Source organism: Erinaceus europaeus, chromosome 3, assembly GCF_950295315.1.
Source record: "Erinaceus europaeus chromosome 3, mEriEur2.1, whole genome shotgun sequence".
Classification (NCBI taxonomy): domain Eukaryota; kingdom Metazoa; phylum Chordata; class Mammalia; order Eulipotyphla; family Erinaceidae; genus Erinaceus; species Erinaceus europaeus.
This window is the reverse complement of record NC_080164.1, coordinates 108959131-108981623: the sequence shown is the minus strand read 5'-3', so window position 1 is coordinate 108981623 and position 22493 is coordinate 108959131. Positions and strand designations below refer to the sequence as shown.

The window sequence follows — 22493 nt, the reverse complement described above, 5'->3', positions numbered from 1 at the left end:
TCATGATGGAATCATAGTAGCCTCTGCAACTTGGTAGCTGAATGGTGGCAAGATGTAAAGTAGGACAAAATGATTAATGAACAGGAACCAAAAAGTAGGAACACAGTAGACAAAATTAGGGATCTTAATGTGGAAGGAATCTAGGAAGTCCATTCTAGGAATGTTCCTAGGGGCCAATGATTATGATAGTTTTTGCGTGAATTTAATAGCTAACATCGAAGTGGACAAAAATATTGCCTAAGAAGATGGTGTCAGAGTAGAGAAAAGGGTTAGAAAATTGGACTAGGGCAGAGAGTACCTTTAGCAAGACCTCTACCATAACACAATAGAATAAAAAGCATAAATAGAGAGATTGGGGTGACTCATAAATAAATGAATGTGGCTTTGACAAATGATAATGGTGGAAAACAGATAAGTGAGAGGAAGAATTCTGGGAGCTATGAGGGTTTGAAATATATTCTTCCATAGTTGTTCAGATTTAATTGTGATATACTGAAAATACAGGCTAATTTGTATCACTGAAATTTATAAGAAAGCGAGGGGAACAGAAAGAGAGGTAATCAAACATTTTGTTGTTGTAATATAGAAATAACAAGGAATTCAGGGAAGACCTGTGATTGACTGGCCCATTAACATTGCTACACTGTTTTATGCTAAAAGTACTTTTTCTCTTTTTCTTTTCAACCAGAATACTGCTTAACTCTTGTTTATGTTGGTGCCAAGGATTTAAACCCAAGACCTCAGTCTCAGGCATGAAAGTCTTTTGCATAACCATCTACATAAAGAGAGAGAGGCAAAAGAACTAACTGCCTACACTTACTAGTTCTATTGAAAAAAAAAAAGCTAGTGTTCTAATAGATTTGTCTGCCCAATAAATGGCTTGTATTATAAGTTCCTTTCAGTAGACTGAGAGCAATATGTTCCTTCTCTGATGGTGTTTTAAGTAGAAATGAGTACAGAGCAATTAAAGTGAAATTAAAGAAGGAAAAGCATGGTGAGTCTACACATACATACACAGGTAGGAAACTGAACACCTAACATCTTATAGTAATGTAAGTCAGTGTTAAGTCATTTGAAAAGGGAACCTAGAAAAAGGGATTTACAGCAAGCCTTTCTAAGTACTCACTGTTGCTCTTAGAGCAATTAACCTCAAGGTTGGAGATTATTAACTGAGGTACAATTGAGGAAAACCACAATACATTTCACAGTATACATTAGGAACCTGATATTTCATTGTCATTTGAACTATTAAAAGCCCAAATGTTTTAATTTTCTAATTGTCAGATTAGAAAATTGACTTTCAGTTGAATGCCTTTCATTCCCTAGATCATTAGGAACAGTAGGAAAAAAAAAAAAAGACTAGAGGGTGATGAAAACATTTGAAAGTAAGAAGCTGCCAAGTGTTACTTCTGTGTATAATATAATTCAATTTAATTCTAATTAAGTACAACATTGGCATTTAGAGTGGAAATCAGAATAGAATAATTTTGCAGGATAATCAAGTCTTTTGATCTGATCGTGATTCATTTTTAATTTAGCATTTTCTTATTCTTATTTATTTATTTATTTATATTTATAAAAAGGAATCATTGACTAAACCATAGGATAAGGAGGGTACAACTCCACACAGTTCCCAACACCAAATCTCTGTATCCCATCCCTCCCCTGATAGCTTTCCTGTTCATTAACCCTCTGGGAGTATGGACCCAAAGTCATTGTGGGATACAGATGGTTGAAGGTCTGGCTTCTGTAATTGCTTCTCCGCTGAACATGGGCGTTGACAGATTGATCCATATTCCCAGCCTGTCTCTCTATTTCCCTAATAGGGTGCAGAGCTCCAGGACATACTGGTGGGGTTTTCTCTCCAGGGAAGTCTGGTCGGCATCATGCTAGCATCTGGAACCTGGTGAGAGTTAACATACAAAGCCAAACCAATTGTTGAACAGTCATGAACACTGCATTGTGCTGTTATGAACATACCTGTACACACCTCTTTTTTGGTTGGGTGTTATGGAGTCCTTGGAGTTTATCTCCAGGAGGGGAATTACTAACCTTTTGAGAGTTCTCTGGACTGCTCTCCACAGAGGTTGGAACAATTTACATACCCAGAAGCAGTGCAGAAAATGTTCTTCTGTCTCCACAGCCTCTCCAGCATTTGTTGCTGCTGTCCTTTTTGATGTATGCCATTCTCGAAGGGGTGATATGGTATCTCAATGTTGCCTTTATTTGAATTTCTCTGACAATCAGCTACCTCAAGCAATTTTTCATGTGTTTGTTAGCTTTTTGGATCTCTTCTGTAGTGAACCTTATTTTCATATCCTCTGCCCATTTTTGGATGGGGTCATTTGCTTTTTGTTGCTATGTTTGCTGAGCTCTTTGTATATTTTGTTTATTAGTCTCTTGTCTGATGTATGGTATGTGAATATCTTCTCCCATTCTGTGAGGGGTCTCTTTGTTTGTTTGATAATTTCTTTGGCTGTGCAGAAGCTTTTCAATTTGATGTAGTCCCATTGATTTATTTCTGCTTTAGTTTTCCTTGCAGTTGGGTTTAGGTCAGCGATGTCATTGAAGTTTAGGTGGGAAAGTATTCCACCAATGTTTTCCTCTAAGTATCTGATAGTTTCTGGTCTAAGATACATGTCCTTGATGCATTTGGAGTTGATTTTGTTTCTGGTGAAATAAGGTGGTTCAGTTTCATTCTTCTGCATGTTTTAACCCAGTTTCCCCACACCATTTACTGAAGAGAGCCTCCTTCTTCCATTTAATACTTTGGGCCCCCTTATCAAAGATTAGATGCCCATAGGTGTTGGGATTTACTTCTGGGCTTTCAATTCTGTTCCACTGGTCTTTGTGCCTATTTTTTTCCAGTACTAGGTTGTTTTGATTATGATGGCTTTATAATATAGTTTGAGATCTGGGAGTGAGATACCTCCATTTCTATTTCTTCTCCTCAAGATTGTTTTGGTAATTCTAGGTGTTTTTCTGGTAAATGACTGTAGTTTTTGTTCTATTCTATTAAAGAAGCTTGGTGGAACTTTGATGAGGATTGTGTTAAATTTGTATATGGCTCTGGAAAGAATATTCATTTTGATGAAATTAATTCTTCCAATCCATTAGTATGGGATGTCTTTCCATTTCTTGGTATCATTTTCTATTTCATTGAATAGTGACTCATAGTTTTTAGTGTACAAGTCTTTCACTTCCTTGGTCAGGTTTATTCCTAGGTATTTGATTGATTTTGCTGCAACAGTGAATGGGAGTGATTTCTGGATGTCTTTATCTTTGGATTTAGTGTTTACATAAAGAAATGCCACTGATTTTCGTATATTGATTTTGTAGCCTGACACATTGCTATATTGCCTAATAACTTTCAGTAGTTTTCTGCTGGATTCTTTAGGTTTCTCTGTGTATACTATCATATCATTTGCAAGTAGTGAGAGCTTGACTTCTTCCCTTCCAATCTGTATTCCTTTGATTTTTTTTCTCTTTTGTCTCTTTCTTAGTTTTCTCTAGCTCATCCTCTACTGGCTAATTCTGTTTTCTGTTTCTTTTAGTCTGCTTTCCCTTCCCTCAACTTCATTCTTCATTTTTGTTATAGTATTAGCTTGTTCTGCTAATTGACCTTTTAGTTCAGCTATTTCAGCTTTCAGTTCTCTAATTACCTCTAGGTAGCTAGTATTTACCTTGAGGGTTTCATCTGTTGTTCCCCTAATTCTGATAGCCCTTTTCTCCATAGTTGTCTTCATTTCTGTGGTTATTATGTTTACTATTGCTTGCGTACTTTTCTTATATATGGTTACTTCTAACTGATTTGGAGTTTCTTCTGGGCTCCTGTCTTGATTCATTGTGGTTGCAGTTTTATTTGCTCTTGATTTAACCTTTTTTTTTCTTGATGTGTTTTTTATTTTCTGTTCTGTCATTCTTCAGTTATTGTGTTTCGAGTATAAGCTACACTATACTAAATACCTTTATGACAAATGCAGTCACCAATCTCAGAAATTACAATAGAAACTGAAGCAAGGATTGATGTAGTTCAACCAATACTATTTATCCAAACAATGCCTCCAGTCCAAGAAAAAATAGCAACCAAATCCAAAGGAAAAATAAAGAGAAAGGAAAAAAGGGAAAGCAAGAATAGACAATTATGGAGATCTACTGTCCACTATAAATTCTAGGGATAGAAAGAGGAGAAAGGGAAGTAGAGAACACACACACACACACACACACACAGTCCACTCTGAATATGATTTATTCCCCAAAATAATTCACAACTGGGTATCAGTGAATTCTTTTTTTTTTAATTTTAATAAGAGGGGTACAATTCCACACAATTCCCATAACCTGATCTTCATATGCCATTCCCTCCACTGATAGCCTCCCCATTCTCTATCTCTCTGGGAGTATGGATCCAGGGTCGTTGTGGGTTGCAGAGGGTGGAAGGTCTGGCTTCTGTAATTGCTTCCCCTCTGAACATGGATGTTGATTGGTCAATCCATACTCCCAGTCTGCCTCTCTCTTTCCCTAGTAGGGTGGGGCTCTGAGGAAGTGGCGCTCCAGTACACATTGATGGGGTCGTCTGTCCAGGGAAGTCTGGTCAGCATCTGGAACCTGGTGGCTGAAAAGAGAGTTAACATACAAAGCCAAACAAATTGTTGAACAATCATGGACCTAAAGACTGGAATAGTGCAGATGAAGTGTTGGGGGGGTATACCCTGCATGTGAAGATCTTCTCCCATTCTGTGAGGGATCTCTTTGTTTGTGTGATATTTTCTTTGGCTGTGCAGAAGCTTTTCAATTTGATGTAGTCCCATTGGTTTGTTTCTGCTTTAGTCTTCCTTGCAGTTGGGTTTGTTTCATCAAAGATGTCCTTGAGGTGTATGTGGGAAAGTGTTACACCAGTGTTTTCCTCTAAATATATGATAGTTTCCGGTCTGACATCCAGGTCTTTGATCCATTTGGAGTTGATTTTTGTTTCTGGTGAGTTAAGGTGGTTCAATTTCATTCTTCTGCATGTTATAATCCAGTTTTCCCAGCACCATTTATTGAAAAGCCTCCTTCTTCCATTTAATACTTTGGGCCCCCTTATCAAAGATGAGATGTCCATAGGTGTGGGGATTTATTTCTGGGCTTTCAATTCTGTTCTACTGGTCTGTGTGCCTATTTTTGTTCCAGTACCATGCTGTTTTGATGATGATGGTCTTATAATATAGTTTGAGATCTAGGAATGTGATGCCTCCATTTGTGTTTCTTTTCCTCAAGATGGTTTTGGCAATTCTAGGTGTTTTCATGTTCCAGATAAATGAATGTAGTTTTTGTTCTATTTTCTTAAAGAATCTTGGTGGAATTTTGATGGGTATCACATTAAATTTGTATATGGCTCTGGAGAGAATATATATTTTGATGATATTTATTCTTCCGATCTGTGAGCATAGGATATCTTTCCATTTCTTGGTATCAGTTTCTATGTCCTTGAAGAGTGACTCATTTTTTTCAGTATACAAGTCTTTCACTTCTTTGGTCAACTTTACTCCTATGTATTTTATTGATTTTGTTGCAACAGTGAATGGGAGTGATTTCTGGATGTCTTCTTCTTCAGTTTTGTGTTTGCATAGAGAAATGCCACTGATTTTTTTACATTGATTTTGTAGCCTGACACCTTGCTGTATTGCCTAATAACTTTCAGTAGTTTTCTACTGGATTCTTTAGGTTTCTCAATGTGTACTATCATGTCATCTGCAAATAGTGAGAGCTTGACGTCTTCCCTTCTAATCTGTATTCCTTTGATTTCTTTCTAATGCCTGATTGCTATGGCAAGAACTTCCAATACTATGTTGAAGAGTAATGGTGATAGTGGACAGCCGTGTCTAGTCCCTGTTCTGAGGGGAAATGCTTTCAACTTCTGTCCATTGAGTATGATGTTGGCTGTTGGTTTGCTATATATGGATTCCACTATCTTGAGGAATATCATGTCTATTCCCATTTTTTGCAGTTTTGAGCATGAATGGGTGTTGGATTTTGACAAAGGCTTTCTCTGTATCTATTGAGATAATTATGTGGTTTTTGGCTTTGCTTCTATTGATGTGGTGAATGACATTGATTGACTTACATATGTTGACATTGATTGACTTACATATGTTGCATCCCTGGGATAAATCCCACTTGGTCATGTTTTGGGGTAACTCTCTCCCTCTCCGGCGGGGTGGTCTCCAGGGGAAAGGTAACGGGCTGGTTCTTTCTCGCTCACAACAGGGGTGACACGAAGTAAAAGACACCAGGGGACTCTTAACGTGCCTAGAATCTGAGTCTTAGAGTCCCAGAATCCTAGAATCCGTTTATTAGCAAAGTGGACATGAGTTAACTAGAAAAGCAATGGAGGTAATTATTGTTGAAATATGTCAGAAATTACAGGTTTCTTAACAGTCAGCATGCCCCTAAGGAAGGGGCTGGTATGACAGGAATTGATGAGATACAAGACAGTTATTCTCCATAATACAAGCAACTTAATTATCCAAAGGTATTTGAGAGAAGCATAGGGGTTAAACCTGTAGGGTGAGACAGAAAGAAGATGGATATCAAAAGGCCATATAGTTTGGAATTTCTCTTGTCTGGGGTCTGAGGTGTGTGATAAGATGTGTTTTTCTTTGATCAGAAGGTGACTTTGAATGAGTGAATCTGCGGCCATGTGGCCTGCAGTTAATGGAGGGAAATACTGTGGGCCTGAGAGTCAAGAAGGAAAGAACCAAGTCTGAGTTTGCTCACTTATGCTCACCTCAGTTGAGAGAGACTTACCAAGAGGTTATCTTCTCAGACCTCCATCCAGGGACGGGGGTTTTCTCCCTAAGCTCTATCAGGCTTACACATGTTCCCAACAGTCGTGATGAATAATCTTTTTGATATGCTGCTGTATCCGGTTGGCCAAGATCTTGTTTAATATTTCAGCATCTATGTTCATCAGAGATATCGTTCTGTAGTTTTCCTTTTTTGTTGTGTCTCTATCTGCTTTTGATATCAGAGTGATGTTGGCTTCATAGAAGGTGGAAGGAAGTATCCCTGTTTCTTCAATCTTATGGAAAAGCTTTAGAAGTATGGGTATTAACTGTTTCCTGAAGGTTTTGTAGAATTCGTTTGTGAAGCCATCTGGTCCAGGACTTTTGTTGTTGGGGAGATTCTTAATTACAGATTCAATTTCTTTGTCTTTGATTGGTGCATTTAGGTTTTGTAGTTCTTCTTGGTTCAGTTTTGGAAGGGCATATGCATCTAGGAATTCTACCATTCTTCCAGATTTTCTAGCCTGGTGGCGTATAGTTCTTCATAGAAGTTTCACATGTTTTTATAGATTTCTGTGGTTTCAGTTGTGATATCTCCTCTATCGTTTGCAATTCTATTAATTTGACTCTTCTCCCTTTTTTGTTTAGTGAGTCTGGCTAGGGGTTTTTCAATCTTGTTTAATTTTTCAAAGAACCAATATTTGACTTCATTGATCTTTTGTATGATTCTTTTATTTTCGATGTTGTTTATTTCTGCTTTAACTTTAGTGATTTCTGTTCTTCTGGATGCTTTAGGGTTCCTTTGTTCCTCCTCCTCTAAATCCTTGAGGTGTGCAATAAGGTCGTTCATCTGAGCTTCTTCTTGGTGTTTAATATGTGATTGTATGGCTATAAGTTTCCCTCTCAATACTGCTTTAGCTGTGTCCCAAATATTTTGATAGGTTGTGTCTTCATTTTCATTTGTTTCCAGGAACATTTGAATTTCCTGCTTGAGTGAATCTCTGACCCAGTGGTTCTTAATGGAGTATGTTGTTTAGTTTCCAAATTCTGAGACTTTTAATAATTGTCTGTCTGTTGTTAAATGTTAGTTTTACTCCACTGTGGTCTGAGAAGATACTTGGGATGATTTCAATGTTCTTGAATTTATTGATGCTGTCTTTGTGCCCTAACATGTGGTCTATCCTTGAGTATGTGTTATGTGGATTTGAAAAGGTGTATTCCAGTTTTTTGAGGTGAAGGACTCTGAAAATGTCCAAGAGGTCTAGTCTGTCAATCTTTTCATTCAATTCTCTTGTATCTTTGTTGGTTCTCTGCTTTGTTGATCTGTTTAAGTGTGAGAGTGGGGTATTGAAGTCTCCCACTACTATTGTATTACTATTGATGTATTTTTGAAATTCTTTCAGTAAGTACTTGATGTATTTAGATGGTCCCTCATTGGGTGCATAGATGTTAATGATTGTTAAGTCTTCTTGGCTGTTTGATCCTCTAATCATTATGTAATGTCCTTGCCTATCTTTTATTACTTTATTTAATTTAAAATCTATCATGTCTAAAATGAGAATGGCTGTTCCTGCCCTTTTTTGTGGTCCGTTAGCCTGTATGATAGTTTTCCATCCTTTCACTTTAAGTCTGTGTTTATCTTGTTGTGACAGATTGGATTCTTGCAAGCAGCATATGGTTGGATTATGTTTTCTGATCCATCCCCCCACCCTGTGCCTTTTGATGGGTGAGTTTAAGCCATTGACATTTATTGATATTATGGATTTAATGTATTGTAGTGCCATTGTTCTAAAAAACAATTTGTTTACTCTGATATATTACAAGTATTATAGTGATGTTCTTGTTTATAAGAGGTCTTTTAGTACCTCTTTCAGGGCCGGCTTGGTGATAGTTGCCTCCTTTAACTGTTGTTTGTCTAAGAAGGTTTTGATCCCTCCATCTAGCTTGAATGAAAGTTTAGCAGGATATATAATCCTTGGTTGAAACCCTTTTTCATTCAGGGCTCGATAGATATCTTGCCACTCCCTTCTGGCTTTTAGAGTTTGAGTTGAGAAATCTGCAGAAAGTCTTATGGGTTTTCCCCTGTATGTGACTTTTTGTTTCTCTCTTGAAGCCTTTAGGATCCTTTCTTTATCCTTACTTCTTCTCATTGTGACTATGATGTGTCTTGGTGTTTTCAGGTCTGGGTTGATTCTGTTTGGTACTCTCTGGGCCTCTTGCACCTTGATATCCTTTCTGTTATTCAGGTCTGGGAAATTTTCTTGTATTATTTCCTCTAGAATGTTTGCTTCCCCTTCCTCTCTTTCTTCCTCTGGCAGGCCAATTATACGAATGTTACTTCTTTTGAGATCATCCCATATGTCTCTGTTGTTGTTTTCAGTGTCTCTCAATCTCTTTTTAAGCTCTTTCACCTCTTTCTTAGTTTTCTCTAACTCATCCTCTGTCTGACTAATTCTGTTTTCTGCTTCTGTTAGTCTGCTTTCCCTTGCCTCAGCTTCTTTCTTCATTACAGCTATTTCAGCTTTCAGTTCTCTAATTGCCTCAAGATAAGCAGTATTTTCCTTGGGGGTCTCAACTGTTGTTTCCCTAATACTGCCATTCCTTGCCTCCAATGTTGTTTTCATTTCTTTGATTAATAAGTTTATTATTGCTTGCATACTTTTCTTATCTATGGTTACTTCTGGCTGATATGTAGTTTCTTCTGGGCTCTTGTCTTCATTCATTGGAGTAGCAGTTTTATTTGTTTTTGATCTCCCTATTTTTTTGATTTATGTGTTTCTTTTTTTATGCTCTGTTGTTCCTCAGTTGTTGTGTCTTGAGCACTAGCAACACTGTACTAAATACCTTTATGACAATTGCACTCACCAACCTCAGGAATTACAGTAGCAACTGAAGCAAGTATTGAAGCAGTTTAATCACTACCAGTTAGCCAAACAATTTCTCCAGTCCGTGAAAAAATAATAACCAAATCCCAGTGAAGAAGAAAGAGAAAAGAAAGAAAGGATAGCAAGAATAGACAGTTATGCAAATCTACTATCCACTGTATATTCTAGGGGTAACAAGAGGGGAAAGGGAACTAGAGCAGAGATACACACATAGAGATTCCACTCTGAGTCATATTTCTTCCCCAAAATAATTCACAAATTCAGAAAGTCAAAGAAGAAGGAAGGAAGAAGTGTATGACAAGATAAAGAAAAAAAAAGAAAAAGAAAAAAGAGACAAGAGACAAGAGAGAGAAAAGGGAAAAAATAAGAAAAAGAGCTGTAATTAAAGAGCAGTGAAAGGAAAGGTTTTTTTTATGACTTTACTTTTAATTTAATTTAATTTGATTTTTTTAATTAGCTAGGATGAGAAGGGAGGGGAGAGTCTGTAGAGGAGGTAGGAGTAAGGAAACAAGTTCCTCCCACAATAGATAAGATGCTCACTACCCTAGCAATGAAAGGTTGTAAAGGTGCTATACAGTTGTGTGTATTTCCACAGAGTACAAAAGTGTTGGATTTGGCTCAACTGTGAACCCTGCCTAACTGACTTCAAGGGAGTTTTGGATAAAGGTGATGGATTGATTTTAAATAAGTCACTGGATGTAAGCTGAGTAGTAAGGATATGTGTCTAGGAGAAAGGAGAGGGTTCATGAAAAAGGTGGTGGTATTATCAGTAGATCTTGGATCTTGATAGGACTATAGATTTGACAGAGGTAGGAGGCACAGATGATAGACGATGAAGTGGCCAGCTGGTGATGCATCCAGTTAAGTGCACACATTATGGTGCATAAGGACCCAGGTTCAAGCTCCTGGTCCCTACCTACAGAGGGAAAGTTTCATGAGTGGTGAATAAGGGCTACTCTGTCTCTCTCCTTCCCTTCCCAATTTGTCTCTGTCTCTATCCAATACTATATATATAATAGAAGAATGGGATGTTGCAAGTTGTGTTTACAGAGAGGTTAACATTATTGTTAATGAAGATGTTTTTGCTGACATAACATTTTCATTATTTAGAAAACAACTATAACATACATATAAAGAGAGCATTATGAAATCATAATTACTTTCTCTTGACTGCCAGAGGGATTTTTTTTTAAGCTCTAGCTTCTTTTTATATAAGTAGATTCAAAATTTAAAATTACAAGTTATCAGTGAACTGTGCCTTTATTCTTGGCCAAGATAAAACTGATAGGGATCTGGATGACTTCCTTCCCATAACAGAATATAGTGTCATCTTGCCCTTTAAGCATCACATTGAGCCATCTGTGCCACTAATGACAGTTGGGCCACATTGTGGAAACGTGTCCTGCTTTGTATGCTGGTTTCTGGTAGTGAACCCACTAACTTGACGACCAACAACAAAACACCCAAGTTTCCAAATCTGATCCATATAACCACCACCACCACCCAGAAAGACAGTATATTAAACACTGAGAAATCTGGCTACAGACAGACATTGTGAAAAAACATCTACGGCTAGATGAATAATGACAGTAACTGACTTGGCTTAAGCATCAAGGGTACACTCATGCACAATTTCTCCCATACTCAAGTGTAAACTCGACCCCCACCAAAAATTAAATGCCAACAGTACTCCTTGAGTTCCCTAAACTATAATATATTTTTTAAAGTATAGTGTCAGGGAATGTGTGTTACTGCCAAGTGGCTTCCCTATCCCAAATGTTTAAAACTCTACAGTGAGAAAAAGAGCTAGAGGAGTGTTGAAACTTAACAACTTCTTAAAAGGGGCTTTAGCTGTGGCGCATAAAGGATTGACTGTGGGGTGCTGAGAACGGATTTAAACAATTTAGAGGCTTTATTTGGGTAAAACAGGTAGAAGACAAATATCTCAGGGCTACAAAATAAGTGGCTCCATTTAAAGTTAAGCAAAAGAGAGGTTTATTCAATAAAATCACTGAGAATGTGAGGGGAGAAGTCCAGCTAAGAAAAATAGGCAAAATTTCGAAGTCCACAAACGAAGTTACCCAAGATCACCACATGAAAAGACCAGGATCAATCCAGGAGCCAGGGCAAATGGAGAGTCCATGGTGGAATGGTCATAGGATCAAGAAAGCAAGCTGCTCCAAGTCTGTCCTTTAATAGATCCCCAGCAGTTTGCTCCTCCTCAGGCTGAGGTCATTCATATGCTAATTGTCCCAAACTCGTTTTGGGGTCACAACAGAGCAGAGAGAGAGAGAGAGAGAGAGAGAGAGACAGAACAAGTATTGCTTCATCAGCTGTGGAGTTTCCTTTGGTGCAGCCTAAATAGTTCCTATCTGGTGCCAACGATCAAACAGAGGACCTCAAGCTCATTAAGGTGACTGTTCCACTCACTGAGTTCTCTCCCTAAATCACAATTTTATATGTTGAAAATATTCCAATATTTATTAACACTTGGATTGATCAGCTTCTTTAGAAGTTTTCATTTCTAACGAAATTTTTCTATGTATTTTTTGTTGTTGTTGGATTTGGTTGAAACATGGTTTAAATAAGGGTCAAACTCTTGGAAAAGAAAAGGTGAATTTTTCTTTTTTCTTATTTATAATCCATTAAAGAATTCCACAGACAGACTATATAATAGACACTTCTGAGTTTATAAACCTCTAAGAAGCTGATTCACCAAACAGCCAGTAGACAATCAATCATAGTTCATATTTTTAGACAGATAAAATGTACACATTCACACAGAATAATACTCAGAGCAACAAAAATTTACCTGACTCTAGGGACACAATCTTGTCTATGGGCAAAATGTTATTTTATTTCTTTAATAAATTTTATAAACATTATATACTGTACAAATATTGCTCTGTGTGTGTGTGTGTGTGTGTGTGTGTGTGTGTGTGTGTGTGTTTCTTTGTGGTCAGAACTTCACTGGAATTTTGTACCTGCAATAGTCTACCACTCCTTGCTATATGTATATATATTTTTCTTCTTTGCAAATAGAAGGTAAAAGGCAGAGAATGATCAAGAAAATTTCTATTATGTTAAGATATTTGTAAAGTTTTTATCTTGGTTTAGCTAAATCACTTAAGCTAAAAGAGTAGAGTAACATAATTGTCACACAGTCCAGAGAACATGTAACAAGTGTGGGGTTTTTTGTTGTTTGTCTTTGCTTGTTTGTTTCCTTAATCCTAGATAGTCCATCTTTGATGAAAAAAAAAGAGAAAATAAAGTTGGACAGTTTTTATTATTTCCATATAGACTTATTTAGGTCTTTTGCATCTTCTATTTATGGAAATTTGCTTGTAATTTTCCTTTTCATAATAAACTTGTCAGAATTTATTAATGTCATGCTTTCTTTATAATATGTTAAATCTATAGCTTTGTTTCTTTCTAGTTTCAGGAACATTTATGTAAAGTTAGACTTAATTATTGTTACAAAAATTGACACATTTTCCTAGTCAAGTTAGTGACCTTCAAAATTTGAGTGAACAAATTTTAATTGTGAATTTGATGTCTTTATAGATTCATCATCATTCTCTCTTTCTTTGCTTATTATACATTTTTGTGGCTATGCTTATTTTCTTGATCAGTATTTTTTAAATATTTTATTCATTTATTATTGGATAGAGAGAAAGAAATTGAGAGAGGAGGGGTAGATAGAAAGGGAAAGAGACAGAAACCTGCAGCCATGCTTCACCACTCTGAAGCTTTCCCCTTGCAGGTGGGGTCAGGGGTTTGAACTTGGGTCCTTGTGCACTGTAATGTTTGTACTTAACCAGGTGCTTCATCACATGACTCCTTGATCAGTCTTGATAACTTTTTATAGATCTTTTGAAAAGGTCAAACTTCTCTTGTGCTATTTTATTAATGTCTCATATTCTTTTTTTTAACCACATTTCTATGTTTTATTATTATTGTTATTAATTGGATACAACAGAGAGAAATTGAGAAGGGAAGGTAGATAGAAAAAGGGGGGAAATGATAGACACCTTCCTTCACCACTTATGAATTGCTCCCTCTACTGGTGGGGTTCGAACACAGGTCCATGTGCTTGTAATACATGTGCTTAACTGGGTGCACCACCATCCAGTCCCTAATTCCTTTTTAATTTATTTTTTATTTAAGAAAGGATAAATTAACAAAACCATAGGGTAGAAGGGGTACAACTCCACACAATTCCCACCACCCAATCTCCATATCCCATCCCCTCCCCTGATAGCTTTCCCATTCTCTATCCCTCTGGGAGCATGGACCCAGGGTCATTGTGGGTTGCAGGAGGTGGAAGGTCTGACTTCTGTAATTGCTTCCCCGCTAAACATGGGCATTGACTGGTCGGTCCATACTCCCAGTCTGCCTCTCTCTTGCCGTAGTAGGGTGGGTCTCTGGGGAAGCGGAGCTCTAGGACATATTGGTGGGGTCTTCAGTCCAGGGAAGCCTGGCCGGCATCCTGATGGCATCTGGAACCTGGTGGCTGAAAGAGAGTCAACATACAAAGCCAAACAAATTGTTGAGCAATCATGGACCCAAAGGTTGGAATAGTGGAGAGGAAGTGTTAGGAGGGTACTCACTGCAAACTCTAGTGTACATCTGCTTTCAGGTATATATTTTGCAATAGTTTATGGATACGTGTGAACATATGCTCTTTCTCACAGAACCTGGTCTATATCTAGGTTTTGGGACTTTGTTAGAATGTCTCATATTTTATTTATTGTTTTATTTATATTTTATTTATACTTGGGGATTTTTTTACCTTTTAAAATATATAGGTATTTCACTGATTTTTAGCCTTTTTTGTATGCATTATTGACTATTTATTCCCATTCGAACACACATTAACCTATATTCTTTTAGCTCTCACAGCTTGTAGAGTTTAGTTAAGAAGTTTATGTACTATCACCCAATTTAGCATGTCTCCTACTTTTCTTATGACTTTTCTTCAATCTAGTTCTCAATTTTATTATCAATTTGATTTCTTATCATGAGAATTTTGATTTTTATCAGGACTCATATACACTTAATAACTCCTATACCCTATTGTTATAGCCACCTATGATTTGAAGTTTTTCAAAATCTTTGCACAATAAATAGGTATCTTGTTTACTCTTTTTTTAAAAAATCTTTATTGGGAGATTAATGGTTTATAGTCGACAGTAAAATACAGTAGTTTATACATGTGTAGCATTTCCCAGTTCCACATAACAATACAACCCCCACTTGGTCCTCCTCTGCCATCATGTTCCAGGACCTGAATCCCCCCAGCCCCCAGCCCACCCAGAGTCTTTTACTTTGGTGCAATACACCAACTCTAGTCCATTCTGCTGTGTGGTTTCCCTTCCGTTATTGTTTTTCAACTTCTGTCTAGGAATGAGATCATCTCATGTTTATCCTTCTCTTTCTGACTTATCTCACTTAACATATTCCTCCAAGCTCCATCCAAGCTGAGGTGAAGAAGGTGAATGCACCCTTTTTAATAGCTGAGTAGTATTCCATTGTGTATATAGACCACAACTTTCTCAGCCACTCATCTGTTACTGGACCCTTGGGTGGCTTCCAGGTTTTAGCTAATTGTGCTGCTATAAACATAGGTATATATAAATCTTTTTGTATTGGTGTGTTTGGTTCTTTGAGATTTATCTCCAGGAGAGAAATTACATGGTCATAGGATAGGTCCACTTCTAGTCTGAGAGTTCTCTGTTTACTCTTTTTGAACTGGTATATATCCCTCAAAGAAAAGTAGCCCTAGATAGGAGATCACACTATTGTGTTTCCTTTTCTCAGGGATCATGGTCTATTTTGCAGCTTCTGTAGCTATCAGTTGAAAGGTATGTCCATGAGGGTAGGTACTGCTAATGCAGTAGTACTACCTGAATCACAAGAATTGGGAAATCGGGAATCGGGTGGTAGCGCAGCAGGTTAAGCGCAGGTGGTGTAAAGCGCGAGGACCAGCGTAAGGATTCCGGTTCGAGGCCCCAGCTCCCCACCTGCAGGGGAATCCCTTCATAGGCGGTGAAGCAGGTCTGCAGGTGTCTTTCTCTCCCCCTCTCTGTCTTCCCCTCCTCTCTCCATTTCTCTCTGTCCTATCTAACAACGACGACATCAATAACAACAACAGTAATAACTACAACAATAAAACAACAAGGACAACAAGAGGGAATAAATAAATAAATAAATATTTTTTAAAAGAATTGGGAAATCGAAACCCCCATTATTTTGTATATCTAAGTGTAAATATCAAAATACAATTTTATTTGAATGCTGCAAGAATGTTTGAATCAGCCAAGGTGCAAATATTGTGCCTCAAATGAAATAAGCTCAACAGTCTTATGGGCAATAACAACCCTAATCATTGCTAAAGACTTTATGAAAACAAAATTTCAATTAACCTGGTCAGCAATGAACTCATAGTTCTACTTTTTCTATATTCATTATCATCCTAGTATTCTTGTTGGGGGGTGGGTTATATTTATTTTGTCTTCCCTTATTTTGCCCCTGTTGATTTTATTGTTGTAGTTATTATTGTATAGTTATTATTGTAGTTGTCGTTGTTAGGTAGGACAGAGAGTAATGGAGAGAGGAGGGGAAGACAGAGAGGGGGAGAGAAAGATAAACACCTGCAGACCTGCTTCACCACTTGTGAAGCGACTCCCCTGCAGGTGGGGAGCCGGGGCTCAAACCTGAATCCTTATGCCGGTCCTTGTGCTTGGCGCCATATACGCTTATCCCACTGCGCTACCACCCGACTCCCTTCATCTTATTATTCTTAGTTATGATCTTTATTTTGTATTTATTTTTAAATAATTTTATTTATTAATATTATTTGTTTTGTTATTAATAGTTTGTTACAAGATTATAAGATTACAGTATATAGTTTCACACAACACCCATCACCAAAGCTCCATATTCCCACCCTCCCAAAGATAACCACCATAGTTCTCATAAGTCTTACAGTTTACTTGCTGCTGTTTTGTTTGGATTTTTTTTTTTTGCAAGTTCATGTAAATCAGATTCCACATATGAGTGAAACTATCTGGTAGTTATCTTTCTTCTCTTTACTTATCTCGCTAAGCAGAATCACCTCCAGTTCCATCCATTTTGTCCCAAAGAACACAGTATCATCTCTTTTTTTTTGAATGTAGAGTAGTATGCCATGGAATATATATCCTATAACTTCTTCAGCCAGTCATCTGTTGATGGGCATTTAGGCTGTTTCTTCTCTTTGCCTTCTGTGAATAATACAGCTGTAAACACAGTGGTGCATATGCCTCTTCTAAATCTATCTAGTGTCCACTGGATAAATGCCAGAGTGCGGTCTTGTTGTACCGTAAGGTAATTCCATTTTTATTTGATTAAGGACTTTCCATACAGTCTTCCATTCCCACCAGGAGTTTGCATTCCCAACCAGGATTGTAGCAATTGCCTTTTCTGCACAATTTCTCTAACACCTATCATTTCCTGGTCTGCTGATGTAAGATATTCTCTCAGGTGTCAGATGGTATCTCAGTATAGTTTTAATTTGCATTTCTGTAATAAGTGAGGTAGAGCATTTCTTCATGTTCTTTATTTTGTTAGGTTACATTTCCAACTACTTGTGCTGCCCCTTGAAGTCTCCAGTAGCCTTATAAATAAATATATTCTTTTGCTTTCATCCTAATATCTGTGAATATTCCCTTTGATTTGAAGAAGGAAGTCTATAAAGTATTGTACTGTTTTTTTTTTCTTTTAAAACTTTTTTATTGGGGGATTAATGGTTTACAGTCAATAGTAAAATACAATATTTTGTACATGTGTAACATTTTCCAATTTTCCACATAACAGTCCAACCCCCACCAGGTCCTCCTCTGCCATCATGTTCCAGGACCTGAACCCCCCAACCCCCAACCCCCAGAGTATTTTACTTTTGTGTAATACACCAGTATTGTATTGTTTTTAAAGTTTTACAGATATCAGATACTAATCTGTTCTGATATTATTGATATATTAGAAAATAATTCCAACACAACTAAAGGATAAGTTTGTATTGCACTAGAAATTTAGAGAAATTACCAAGTGATGATCCATCTAAGAAAGTCATACACGGATCTAGAGAAAGACATTATCACAGTTCTTTGTTTTATTTTTACTATAAGCATTAGGCTACTTTCATTTAGAAGACTTGTCATGTTCTCATGCAAAGCATGCACTCATTCACTAAATATTTATCCCTTGTATGGAATGAGAGCTGTTTCTGTAATAGAAAATAAACTATAAGGGAAGCAGAGTCTACAAAGCATTTGACAAAATACTTTTTAAAAATTTATTCCTTTTTGTTGTCCTTGCTGTTTTATTGTTGTAGTTTTTACTGTTGTTGTTGTTGGATAGGACAGAGAGAAATGGAGAGAGGAGGGGAAGACAGAAAGGGGGGAGAGAAAGACACCTGCAGACCTGCTTCACAGCCTGTGAAGTGACTCCCTTGCAGGTGGGGAACTGGGGGGCTCGAACCGGGATTCTTACACCAGTCTTTGCGCTTTGTGCCACCTGCTGCACTACTGCCTGACTCCTGACAAAATACATTTTTAAAGAAGGATTGAGAACACAAGATGTTGAGCCTGGTACCTACCACAGTGAAGGAATCCTCAGTTCTATGGTTTCTTTTCTCACTTTCTGTCTCTCTGTTTCTTAAAAAGTAGTGAAGTCTGGGAGATGGGAAAATAAGTAAATAGAAAATGTTTAAATAAATTTAGTCGTAATAGCATCAGTGTCATCTAAATCATGAATAATCAGGATCCCTGGTCTGAGATCTGTTTATGATAATTTCAGTAAAGTAATACTTGTCAAAAAAGCATTGCCAGTGAACAGTGCTTTTATTCATGTGTATATGTATATTGGAAAACATCTGGGTAAAATCAGTATTGAAACATAACTGGTGTTTAATACTAGGTTGTGTGATTCAAGATGACAGATCATTTGACTGATACCTTTCCTTCCTGAGTACTTGTTACTTATATAATAAAATAATACTAGAAAAATAAATGTGATGATTCTGTCTCTAAACCAGTCCATCCTCCTCAAAGAAACAATTTTGACTTTCTCTATAATGAACAGTGATTGAGATCAGTAATAACAAGCATTGTTGGAAATAAAATGAGCCTGTGTGATTGTAATCAAAGGGCAATTAGTTTTAGAGCCAAACAAGAAAGTCTAAGTGGTGTCAATTAAGGATATTATACCCAATATTTATCATGCTTCTTCTTGAAAGGGTTTTACATAGCCTCATCAAAAGAATGAAATGTCGGGGGTTGGGCTGTACCACACATACTAAAAAGCAAAGGGACCCTCACAAGGATCCCAGTTTGAGCCCCCAGCTCCCCACCTACATGAGAGTCGCTTCACAAGCTGTAAATCAGGTCTGTAAGTGTCTTTCTTTCTTCCTCTCATCTTCCCCTCCTCTCTCAATTTCTCTCTGTCCTATAAAATTGGGTGAAAAATGACCTCCAGGAGCAGTAGATTCATAGTGCTGGAAACAAGCCCCAGAGGTAACCGTGGAGGCCAAAAAAGAATGAAACAAGACAGAAGGACAAAAGCAAAATGCAGAGACCTATCTATGCTAATGTAATATGAAAAACTTTCTCGGTGTGTTTGTCTCATGAGTTTTCAGTAAACACTGGGCAGGTTCCTTTAGTCTCATTGCTTCTTTACACAGGTGGTGAGGTTCCATACACGACTTTGGCTACCAGGATGATGATGGGGGCTTGGTGGCTCTTTGCTTTGATTGTCATCTCATCTTACACAGCCAACCTTGCTGCTTTCCTCACTATAACCCGCATTGAAAGCTCCATCCAGTAAGTATATAGCATTTCTTTCTTACTTTCTTTCTTTGGTAGTCTGCCTGTTTTTATTTTTTCTTAGTTATTTAATATTAATTTAGAAAATTACAAGATAGCAGGGGTACAACTCTGCACCATTCCCACCACCAGAGTTCTGAATCCCCATTCCCTCCACTGGAAGTTATTGCTGTTTTCTCAAGGTTGCTGATAACTGCTATGATTTCTATAACTATTTGTCTATATTTTTATTTGCCGTGCCCTATTTTTTTCTATATGATGCCATCTTCTCTTCCTTTGCAAGTCACACTGACACTTATTACTACATCTGAATGTCACTCCCTTTTTCCTCTTTTCTCTCTGGGTCCTGATGCAGTTGGAATTCAGAGCCCTCTGGTCATATTCTCCTATCACTTCTCCCTCTCTGGTAGTATGGATCAAAATTCTTTATGGGGTACAGAAGATGGAAGTTCTTGGCTTCTGTAATTACTTCTCTGCTTGGAATTGGCATTGGAAGTTTGATTCATACCCCAAGAAGTAGCAACATTTCTAGTAGTCACAAATCAATGACAACAATGAGCATGGCTAAGACTCTCTAAATAAGTTACGTAGTATCTGATGTTTATTCACCATTTGCTGATGCTATGGAGAAGTCTATATGCTATAGGATAGTCAAACTCATGAAAGCACTATAATATAGTATATCCTATATAGTATATAATATAGTCATATCCTATATGCTATAGGATAGTCAAACTCATGAAAGCACTATTATAATCATACAGTATTTCTTATAGATTTGAATGCAATACTCATATTTTCCCAGAAAGAAAAACATCTTCAGAATTTTATCCTTCACAAAGAATACTATGTCTGCATAATAATGTAAACACTACAGGGGCAAAATAAACACATATTTTGAGTTTGACCATCCCATTTTTTACCTTAAGTCTGTCCCATTATGCATGTGCTATCTTAGTAAGTGCTTGGATATATGCTAGATACTGAAAGATGATTTGGAGAAGGAAGAGAGAGAAATTAACTATAAACTGATAAAGTCATGTTTTATTAGTGTTTTCATTACATTAAAGATAACATAACTAGTTCTTAAACGAAGTGATAAGAGGGGCTGGGCTGGGCAGTGGTGCACCTTGTTAAGTACACACATTATCATGCACAAGAACCTGGGTCCTAGCCCCTAATCCTCACCTGCAGGAGGGTCACCTCAGGGGTGAAGAAGGTTTGCAGGTATTTATCTTTATTTTTCCCTCTCTGTCTCCCCCTTCTCTCTCAATTTCTCTCTGTCTTGTCCAGTAGAATAGAAAGGAAGAAAAAGAAGGGGAAAAAATGCCTGTTGGGAGCAGTGGATTAATAGTGCCAGCACCAAGCCAACAGTGATAATTCTGTGGCTATATAGAACAACAACAACCAAAAAAAAAAAACCAAAATAATAAAAATAAAAAATAAGATGCAGTTCTTTTTAAAAAAAAAAATTATCTTTATTTAGTTATTGGATAGAGACAGCCAGAATATGAGAAGGAGGGGGAGATAAAGGAGAGAGAAAGAAAGATACCTCAATTCCTGCTCCATCACTTGCAAAGCTTCCCCCCTGAAGTTGAAGACTAGGGACTTGAACCTAGATCCTTACACATTGTAATGTGTGCTCAACCAAGTGCACTAAGACAAAGTTCTTCTTGCCTTAAAAATAACATCTAAATGAAGTTCATCAGTATCAATAAAATGACTCTAGCACAAGATTAAAAATAAAATTAAAAAGGAATAAAGGAATGATCTGTACTGTGTTTTCACTTTATTGAGTGTGCTGTGCAAACCAAAATTATCAAACTCAACTCTTAACAATAACAGTTAGCTATGGCATCCATTTAATTATATATATTACTGATTTTCTTATCAAATAATGGCCCTCCAGTTGTTTCTCATTACTGTCTTGGTACAGAAGCTTCATATCCTTTCTACTTATTCCTCTGGCAGCAAATTCTGTGGGCAACATTAAGATGTAATGGTGCAGAATGGAGTGCATGGGAAGTTAAACTGATGACCTCATCAGAACCATACTTTCACCAAGAATGGAAATGAGTATAGCTGCCCATCCAAGAAATCAATGAAATTAGTAAAATTATAAGCATAATAATTAACATTTATGGAGCACTTACAAGATGGCAGACTTTGTGCTCAGTGTTTGACATGCATTGCCTCATTTACTACAGCCATCTCCAGAAAAACATGCTATTAATAATCTCTTCTGTGGGGAGGCTGAAGTTTGGAAGATTACTTGCCCCAAACTTTGAGCTAAAGAGTGACTAATTCAAGATGATGCTTTGAGCTAAAGAGTGATTAATTCAAGAGCATGGATGCCGAAATCTTTTTGACTACTTACTGAGCCCTTAACTAAATCCCATCCACACCCTGGGACTTAACTTAGACCGTTATAAAGGATAAAAGATGACTTCAGTCACTGTTAAGTGATGGGATGCAAAGGACAACATTCCTCAAATTAGTTTTTCTTCTCTTCCTCCTCCTTTTCCTCCTCTTCCTCCTCTTCATCCTCTCCCTCCTCCTCCTCCTCCTTCTTCCTTAGGAATTAACAGATATTTGTGTTGGGTCATGCATACGTCACAACACGAGGTAATTACACTACACTGATAACTGCCATGCAGGTTAATACTGCCTTGCAGATCCAATTAGTAGGATTCACATTAAAGAAAGTAGGTTTGGGGGCTTCGGAAATAGCATTATGTAACAGTCTTTCATGACTGAAGCCCTGAGGTCCTGGATTAATCCCTGGCACCACCATAAGCCAGAGTAGAGCAGCGCTCTGGTCTCTTTTATCTCTTTATCTCTATCTCTCTGTGTACTTATTTCCCTCTGTATCTCTCTTGGATTGAAAAATGTATATTTTTAAAAATAATAAGAAGAAAAGTAGTACAGTGTTAAACACTAGGCCTGCAGGTCTGAGTACCTGAACTCAACTCCTGGAC

General features: G+C 37.3%; 1 protein-coding gene across 1 annotated transcript in view; it reads left to right on the top strand.

Annotated features, from left to right (window-relative positions):
- The window catches only part of GRID2 (glutamate ionotropic receptor delta type subunit 2), a 1638698-nt gene that overhangs the window by 1359427 nt on the left and 256778 nt on the right, over window positions 1–22493 (top strand). Inside the window, exon 13 of the mRNA XM_060188447.1 lies at window positions 19374–19512. Within this exon, the coding sequence (XP_060044430.1) occupies window positions 19374–19512 (139 nt within the window). The remainder of the gene's footprint in view (window positions 1–19373; window positions 19513–22493) is intronic.